This window comes from Pecten maximus, unplaced genomic scaffold (assembly GCF_902652985.1).
Source record: "Pecten maximus unplaced genomic scaffold, xPecMax1.1, whole genome shotgun sequence".
Lineage (NCBI taxonomy): Eukaryota > Metazoa > Mollusca > Bivalvia > Pectinida > Pectinidae > Pecten > Pecten maximus.
The window spans coordinates 194-9,737 of record NW_022981195.1 but is presented as its reverse complement, the minus strand read 5'-3'; the positions used below and the strand labels follow the sequence as shown (position 1 = coordinate 9,737).

The 9,544-nt window shown below is 35.0% G+C and overlaps 1 protein-coding gene across 2 annotated transcripts; it reads right to left on the bottom strand.

The window, feature by feature from the left end:
• Positions 1–1,721: 1,721 nt before the first annotated feature.
• On the bottom strand, positions 1,722–7,571 carry LOC117319945 (zinc finger CCHC domain-containing protein 9-like). Of its 2 annotated transcripts, none has more exons than XM_033874652.1 (6): positions 7,463–7,571; positions 5,817–6,108; positions 5,468–5,612; positions 5,115–5,207; positions 4,447–4,518; positions 1,722–1,891 (listed from the first exon to the last, which is right to left on the bottom strand). In XM_033874652.1, the coding sequence occupies exons 2-6, from the start codon at positions 6,078–6,080 to the stop codon at positions 1,767–1,769; spliced, it is 699 nt and encodes a 232-aa protein (XP_033730543.1). In that variant the 5' UTR covers positions 6,081–6,108; positions 7,463–7,571; the 3' UTR covers positions 1,722–1,766. The 2 variants fall into 2 exon arrangements, with proteins under 2 accessions (XP_033730543.1, XP_033730544.1); XM_033874653.1 differs by lacking the exon at positions 7,463–7,571 and adding an exon at positions 7,204–7,275.
• Between the last annotated feature and the right edge of the window lie 1,973 nt (positions 7,572–9,544).

The following is a 9,544-nucleotide window of genomic DNA, read 5'->3' as shown; positions in this document are numbered from 1 at the left end:
GCAGACGAATCCCAATACAGCAGTAGACTCTATTATCCAAATCAACTGGCCAGCCTCACGCTCTCACTGGTTAGCTTACAGCGCCATAATATGACTGGATTACAGTTAAGTTGAAGTTAACCCATCACTGTTGAACACATATACAACAGTAAAACCTCAATACGGTTCATATTGTCACACAAACACCTCTTCCAACTCCTGTCTCGCCATGCGAACGCTCAGCATCTCCAGGAATCGCCGCGCGTTTCTCTTACAGCACTTTTCCCGTGATTTTCCCATAAGTCCATGTATACTGATGCGGAGCACGGATTGAAAGAAAGATACACACACGTCCAATGCGGAGCGCGGATTCATACACTTATCGGAAACACATTGTAGACTTATATCTAGTACACAATTTACACTACATCATTTATGAAGTACAAATATAAGTAATAGAATTTTGTTTTATACTCTCCATGTATTTCTAGTATACATAACATGAGGTTTCACAAATATCAGTAAGTAGTGTTAATTGTTCGTATTACATACCTCTGTAATGAGGTTTCACAAATATCAGTAAGTAGTGTGAATTGTTCGTATTACGTACCTCTGTAATGAGGTTACACAAATCATTGTCTTCCACTGTCTAAAGTAACTTGTATATAGTTACAAATATGTCAGATTTTCTTGGTTCCATTTTAAAATCCTGGGAAGGAGTTAAAAGAACAATAAATTTTATGAAATATTTTAAATGATTGCAGACAATTTTAGTTCAGACATGTAATGTCATTAATCAGTATTTATAAATAGTTTTAGTATTGAAATATACGTACTATGTATTATACCGAATGAATGAGGAAAATTATACTACCAACACCAACATGTACAATATTTATATATAAGATAGAATTCCCTGAGATGACAGTCATACTCATGTTGATACAGATTTCCTACATCTCCACTTTAACTGTCAATGACAACCAAACTCAGGAAGATGCAGATTTCTTAAGTCTTCACTTGAACTGTGAATTACAACCAAATTCAGGAACATAAGATTTCCTTAGTCCCCAATTTAACTGTCAATGACAACCAAACTCAGGAAGATACAGTTTCCAAAGTATCTACTTGAACTGTCAATGACAACCAAACTCTGGAAGATACAGATTTGATATTTGACTACTTCATAGTTGATGACTACTGTTAAGTTATTGCTTTGATCCAACACATTCCTATTCTTCCAATGATATCTTAGAATTTGTGCAATAAGTATAGTGAACAACTATGTGACATAACACATCACTTGTTCAAATACACATGCATGTCTGTTGTGATACACAAAACAGCAAGTTCACGACTTGGTTTAAATAGAGAAAATGAAATGTTGTTTAAGTCAAGAAAATGAGATGAGGTTTTAATCGAGAAAATAAAGCAATTTTAAATGAAACTGCAGTAAGATTTCTCCTAATCTTCTACTGATTACATATATACTAGAGAGGAAGAGTGCAAGATGCATACTTATGGATTGGAATAGGTGGAATGTTTATACTGATAATAAGTAAGTATTAACTCACAGTTACTTTAAAAGGTCATATAATGTACCATAGTATTTAGTAAAATGTACCCTCTAGATCTGGTACAAAGTTGAGATGGGTACCAAAATCATATCTGGGTAACATGTTACTTGACAACAAATCAAGTGTACCTTTACTTGCTATGTAATCTCTAATATAACACTTCAATAACTTGTCTTAGATAATATAATTTAATCAATTACAAATTCAACATTAAAATATGACAAGTTTTGGTCCTGATTTTTTCTTTGGTGGGGGATTAGGTCTGTGAAAAGATACTTCCTCGTCTGCACTAGTGCCAGGTTTCCATGTCAGTAGGAGGTCTTTTCTGTCTTCACCTGTAAGAAAAAAAAACTTGAATATAAACAATACAGCAAAAATATTCTCATCACTGTCATGGTTGTTTAAGGAACTGAAATATCTGTATAGACCTAATAAACAAGTTGCATCACCATATTCTAATCACTCTCTTGTTGGTGTCGAGGAATAACTTTGAACAAATACTCTTCAGAACTATTTTTAGCACCCTGATGATACATATGTAGCTCATTCTGAAGAAAATCATACCAGTTTTTACTGTGTATATGATGTCATGCTTCCTCACATTTGAGAAATGCCATCTCTGAAGCAGCATGGTATGATTAAAGTATGCAGGTATGACTGAGGATGAACTGTATTATGTCAGATCTTAACACAATTAAGGGTGTTTCCGCAATATAATATATCTCGCTCCCTTATCAATGATAGGTCTTAAGCATGCTCATTAGTCAAAGATCATATGATGTCATAATCCATCTTTGACTAATGAGCGTGCAGAACACCTATGATTGAATTACATGTATTTGTATGATCCTTTACCCATGAGTTATCTCCCTTGACAAAGAATGTAAATCAAGCCTGACCTACCCCTCTTTCTGTGTCAGTAGCTTTGGTTGAGAGTACACTTTCATACAGATTTGTATAATACATGTACAGTAAAACCTTTATAACTCTAACCTGCATTGCCCGAATACCTCGTATTCGTCGAACTCAAGTGTTTGGTCCCAGCCGTTTCTTTAATATATATTCTTAGTAATCTAACCTTCTATTCCTTGAATACTGCCCATTAATCGACCTATTGATTATCCCTGTTCCTTCCAAATCATATTCATTTTACCCCGTATTTGTGGAGCAGGCGCCATGATCTTCTTGAGTGTGTATGTCTACAGGTGACTGCTAGGCGTAAGCGCTTATCAACAGTGCCTCCGGTGTTTATATAGGTGTTCAGAGGACAATAATTAAGGGATTAACGTTGACTTGATAGCATACCTGTTTATATAGGTGTTCGGAGGACAATAATTAAGGGATTAACGTTGGCTTGATAGTATACCTGTTTATATAGGTGTTCAGAGGACAATAATTAAGGGATTAACGTTGACTTGATAGCATACCTGTTTATATAGGTGTTCGGAGGACAATAATTAAGGGATTAACGTTGGCTTGATAGTATACCTGTTTATATAGGTGTTCAGAGGACAATAATTAAGGGATTAACGTTGGCTTGATAGTATACCTGTTTATATAGGTGTTCGGAGGACAATAATTAAGGGATTAACGTTGGCTTGATAGTATACCTGTTTATATAGGTGTTCAGAGGACAATAATTAAGGGATTAACGTTGGCTTGATAGTATACCTGTTTATATAGGTGTGCAGAGGACAATAATTAAGGGATTAATGTTGACTTGATAGCATACCTGTTTATATAGGTGTTCAGAGGACAATAATTAAGGGATTAACGTTGGCTTGATAGCATACCTGTTTATATAGGTGTGCAGAGGACAATAATTAAGGGATTAATGTTGACTTGATAGCATACCTGTTTATATAGGTGTTCAGAGGACAATAATTAAGGGATTAACGTTGGCTTGATAGCATACCTGTTTATATAGGTGTTCGGAGGACAATAATTAAGGGATTAACGTTGACTTGATAGCATACCTGCATCTCTATTTCGTAATTAATAAAACTGCTTTAAGGCTGTATTTCTAATAACCTTGTGAATATTCAGAAAGTAAACAGATGATCAATCGGGAGTGTATTAATATTTTTCAGTAAAACAAATTTATGGAATTGAGCAAACATGTATTAAGCAAAAAGAGCTTGGAGAAATTTCTGGCTATTATGATCGACAAGTAATGAGGTTTTCTAATGTGGAGTTAACAAACACAATCAGCAGTGTATTTTTCAGTCAAATAAAATTACGGCATGGCGTAGTTGTAAACTGTACCATGTCTTGTTATTTTCAGTACAACTAAGTGTTATGCAATGTTGCACCAATATTTCCCGTAAGCAAGTACTGTTAATGACATTTTAATTTTTTCCTCATGTGAATTTGTTATAAAGTATTAAAATATCATTTGCATAAGTGATAATCACATTTCATCAAATTATCAATTAACATTTAACGTTCATGACAATTAATTTGTCATTTATGGAGCTGTTTTTTAAGGGATCATTGTCTACCATCTATGAGGAGACGTACTGGCGTGGCACAATATACCTATCATACAGGAACCACATTTTGACCTATCATACACGACCCACATTTTGACCAACCTTCGATTCCTGGAAAACCCCATATTCCTCAAACTATTGACACGTCCCATGATGTTTGAGTTACAGAGGTTTTACTGTAATCATGACAAGTAATAATTTCTTCTTGATCAAGGATATGAACTTTGACCCTTACTGTGACATGAACAAAGGCAAGTGATGATCAATACAGTCAATAGAAAGTGATACATTTTCATAATATTGTTTATGCAAAATAATATTCAAATAATTCATTTAAGACGAAAACCGTTTTTGTGAATAGAATAGAATTGTTTGTTCGACTTGGTAATGTAACAAACCTGGCTGTTCTTCTCTGTTAGGACAATCCCGCTCATAATGTTCCACAGACTCACAGATCTTACAACAGCCACCTAATCAAAGTAGAACAAAACATAGTGTCACCATGTTACGTGTGACAGAGCAGGCTTGTGTACTCGTAAAATACAGATCATATATTCTATGCTTATCATTTATACTTTATCAATTATGACAGGAAAGTGTAATCACAAAATACAGATATCGTCTCTACATGTCACAAAGTCAACTCCAAGGATCGTAATTGAAATATCAGTCCAATGCCTTATTTTCTGTATAGATACAGTCTAATGCCTTATTTTCTGTATAGATACAGTCTAATGCCTTATTTTCTGTATAGATACAGTCTAATGCCTTATTTTCAGTATAGATACAGTCTAATCCTCATTTTCTGTATAGATACAGTCTAATGCCTTATTTTCAGTATAGATACAGTCTAATCCTTATTTTCAGTATAGATACAGTCTAGTCCTTATTTTCAGTATAGATACAGTCTAATCCTTATCTTCTGTATAGATGCAGTCAAATGCCTTATCTTCTGTATAGATATAGATGCAGTCAAATGCCTTATCTTCTGTATAGATGAAGTCAAATGCATTATCTTCTGTATAGATGCAGTCAAATGCATTATCTTCTGTATAGATGCACTCACCCATTGGATAAAGTCCCCTAGGGTTATCTGGACACTGTTTTGATAAATGCCCCATCTCTCCGCATATGAAACACTTGGCATAGGGAAACTTGCCTGTAATAACAAAGAGATTGTTAGATGTGAATAAGTTCTCCAGTTATTAATATAATTATCATCTTGTGTCACATAATCTGGACTAAAGCACAGACACCTATGATATATTTGTATAATATATCAGATCAGTTGTTAGATAAGTGTAATGAAAGAAATATCATTATTTTTACTTAAACACTTTACTCATCCCACATGGAAGCATGCAGGCAAAGATGACCAGCCAAGAGAAAGCTATAGCAATAGATATTTGAAATGTTTACCTGCAGGAAGTTTGAGCCGACACTTGCTGGAGGCGTGTTCTGTGGATCCACACTTAAAACAGATACCTGTGCCTTGCTCAATATCTTTCTTGGACTCTGGACACTCAGACATTGCATGACCAGTTCCACGGCAGTTATAACACACCTGGAAAGAAAAGACGATATCAGGACAAGACGTGGCCCTTCATTTCCTTACATCCAATTTTCTGTTTCTCCTAGCCTGATCCTGTATATTCCTCTTTCAATAAATGAATGACACATTCTGTACATTTATCCTTTTTATAACTGATTGATGTTTTATATCTCCTACATACTCCCCAGGTACATGGTATTTGTTAGTGAGCCTTACCTTTTCTTCTTTGCGTTTATCTATCCTCTTCACTCTTCTGTCTTCTCTTCTTGTTTCTTTCTTCAGAGCCAATACCAATCCCTTTTCAATGTCTCCTTCACCTTTGACCTTAACCTTTGTATGGCTTGGCCTGTGTTTCTTGCCTTTCACATTCTGTCTATGTTTTTGGTGGCCCTGTGAACTTTGACCTGCCATTTCTCTCCATGGTGTGGCATCTAAAGGGCGTTTACTGTTCTCGGAGCCCCCTCTAGCAAACCTTGTCATCTTTTAACACTTTCTATCTACACTTGACCTGAACAGAAAAAAAAAGATGCATGCAAATAGGGGCTATAACATGTACAGATCCTTGTATAATTAATTGTGCTCATAGTTTTGACTTGGTAACCCAAGTTTGATTGTACTGTGGCTTATGAAGAAATACATAACAAGACAACCATGGGTCACTGACAATATCCTCTTCTCTAAATCAAGACACCTTAGGACTACTAAAGCTCTAATGTTCATTTTTATTATGGAGGTTTTTTCACCAGGTTATATATTTACAAAATCTGCAACAACAACATTGTGCGTGTTTTCAAAAAGTGTTCTCTACCATTTTGTTAATACTGTAAATCACTTAAAATTATATTTCGCGTGGGATTTATTTTCACGTTAATCTCGCGAGGAGAGTCAAATGCGGATTCAAATCCCTCGCGAAATATTTATATAAGATGACAAGAATAAGTGGTCTCCATTTTGAATCTACCGTAATCTTTAGTTGGTGAACAGACATCGCCGTTAACGTAATAATGGAATGATAAATATATACTTATATCAGGTATATCACAAAACCACTACATATGAACGGTTGTGAAAGCTTTATTTACATGAAAACAACTCACTTCACATCTCTCCACATAGAAATATCGCCGACCTGTTTATGGTCTATTCCGCGAATTTAAAGTCATTTTGAGATCAGAATTCACAAAATTATGTATTCGTGAATAAGTTGAATGAGGTGAGTTCGCTAAATTAAGTACTCGCGAAAAATAAGTGATTTACAGTACCACAAAACCATGTTCACTTCTTTGCAATCTTTAATTTTGCTTTCCAGTCCAACACAAAAATAATTTCACTTAAAAGTTATAATTTCATCTCCTCTGAAATGTTTTCCATTCAACCTGTCACAATTTAAAGGTGTTAATTGGAATATATACAAGAAGAAAATGAATGATGAATGTGAAGTTGTTCAAATGAGAGACCAACATCTTGTTTTTACTCTGTAGGAAGGATCCTTCAGAGGTTCTCTCCTGATAGAGGAGGAAGTTCGATCAATTCAAGTCAAGTCATGGCAGGAGTGAGTAATTCAGACCCTGGATGACTAACCACAATAATCAAATTATCTAACCTTTTGTCCGAACTACCATTTATACCCCGGCACTCAATATATAAAATATATTACAACTGTGAAACAAACAGGACATCAGGTCATTGTAACAATATGTTCTTAGTATAAATAGTCAGGTAACACGTTGCATGCTCAATTTGAACCATCCGGCGTATCCACGTGTTGAAATAAGAAAGAGCATAAAACAAATATTTATATATATTATGTAAGAAATATCGTTATATCTGACTGATTTTGGTCATATCCAACCATAACTTACAATATCTAAGTTGAAAGTAGATCATGGACTTGTCGTAAACATGCTCAGTAATAATAAATCCCGGAAGGGTTTCCCATGTATAGCCCGGCACAGTCCATCACAGGCACATGGGCTCGGTCGGATACTGTCAGTAACGATCAGCTCCTCGAAACAGGACTCTACTGTAGAACTCTACTGTACACTAAATGTATTCTTTATATTATTTACTAGTATAGTTATTACCTAACATGGTTACTTTAAATTGTTACAGTTTATTCAACCGTCTCCCGGGCGTACCAGTTCACCGACTGTAATTATCTAGTTTTTACTGATTGTAGTTTGGGGAAACGGACAGACCTGAGACGGACGGGCCCCAAAAATGCCGGTCATGTTAACAGGGGACACGCATGAGTGAACTCTCGCCAGCACATGTAATTGACTTCTGTATCTGTATGGTACAGACACCTTTCATGTTGAATATAGGCCTACATGTCCACGGTGAGGGGAGTAATTTATCAATAATTGTTTTTTGATCCTCTCGCGCTAACATTAGATATTTTCTCGGTGGACGGGTAATTCGGCATTACCAAAGCATGGTTCTAACTCAAAAAATTCTTTGTAAAGACGTTTTTACTTAATAAAAATAACGTGTATTCTGGATTTTTTTTTATGTAGTAAGAATAGGCCTGCACCCGTGGTCTAGCTTTTTAAAGTACATAAGACTTGTATTGGTAATAAACCCTGCAGTAGACCTAAAATTGGACATTTTGAGATATAACAATAAACAAGTTACATACAGCATCCCGGGAAGGTTTTAGCGAACGAAAAAATGACAAAAAAAATTGCATGAAACGGTCCTTCAACACCTCGTAAGTCACATTTTAGTTACCTGGACTCTTTTTAAAACATTTGCCATGGCCGTTTTCATTTTGTCGGTCCAAATGGTTAGACCAGTGTAATTGTTTATGGAATAAAGACGGACCTACTGTAGTGATTTGAAATTGTGTTCAAACAAGCCTTGAAAAAGACTTACAAGGCCTGTATTAACAATTGCAGGTCTGTCAAGATATATGTTTAAAATATTGCATTTAAAAACTGATGAACTCGTTTCTCAGCATAAACGAACAGGCCCCAGATCAACTGTAACATTACAGTGAGTTTCAGCCCTGTGTCAATATTCCATTTTTTGGTGGAGTTATGGCCATTTGTACAGATGACATTTTCAAAGTTAGCTGGACTTTTTAGGTCACCTAAGACGAAGTCACAGTTGACCTATTGCGATCGCCTTTTTTCCTGCATTTTGTGTTGTAAACATTTTACATTTTCAACTTCTTCTCAATAACCAACAGCCCCAGAGACCTGATGTTGGGTCTGCAGCATGCTGGGGTAAAGGGCTACCAAGTTTGTTCAAATGAATGACCTTGACCTACATTCAATGCCATAAATGTCAAATAGACCATGATTTAAGAATTTAATGCACTAACAGATTTAAAAGACTCCTGAAATAACTGCAGGGTCCATATATGAAAGGATCACTGCATTGCAAGCGAGTGATTCAGGTCCATTGGGCCCTGGTTTATTTTGTTTTTAAGCATGAAAATGAAATAAAAAGAAAAATTGAATGGTTTCGCATTGAATATAACATATATTTCACTTGTATAGCAGATTATTTCGATATATTTCACTTGTGCTTTACACTCGTGAAAATATTGATATTCTGTCATACTTGTGAAATATGTTTACACATATATATTCAACGGGAAACCATTCAATATCATCTTTATAATTAAGCATACATTTTGCCATTTGCACTTGTGATAAACAGAATCCCAAAACTTATTTTTATTCTGTATGAAATTTTACAATTTTGTTAAGAAATTCTTCAGCTTCATTTCAGTACCTTCATCTTACAAGTATATTAAAAGTTATCTAGTCTCTGTGAACTGTATTCTAGGTGTTGTGACTTTTTCTTCTCGAGAGCAAAAAATTGTTACAAACCACATTTTTGTTTAAATTATTGTTTTTTTTTTGTTTTTTTTTCAGTTTCAAATTCCAGACCGAGAAAATATCATTTTGAGTTTGTAGAAATCATTGGATGGAATT

Coding starts and splice junctions, on each gene's coding strand:
- LOC117319945 (XM_033874652.1), bottom strand. CDS start 6,080: ATGACAAGGTTTGCTAGAGGGGGCTCCGAGAACAGTAAACGCCCTTTA. Junction 4,519..5,114: donor TAGGGGACTTTATCCAATGG/GTGAGTGCATCT, acceptor TACTTTGATTAG/GTGGCTGTTGTAAGATCTGT. Junction 1,892..4,446: donor TAACAGAGAAGAACAGCCAG/GTTTGTTACATT, acceptor TTTTTCTTACAG/GTGAAGACAGAAAAGACCTC.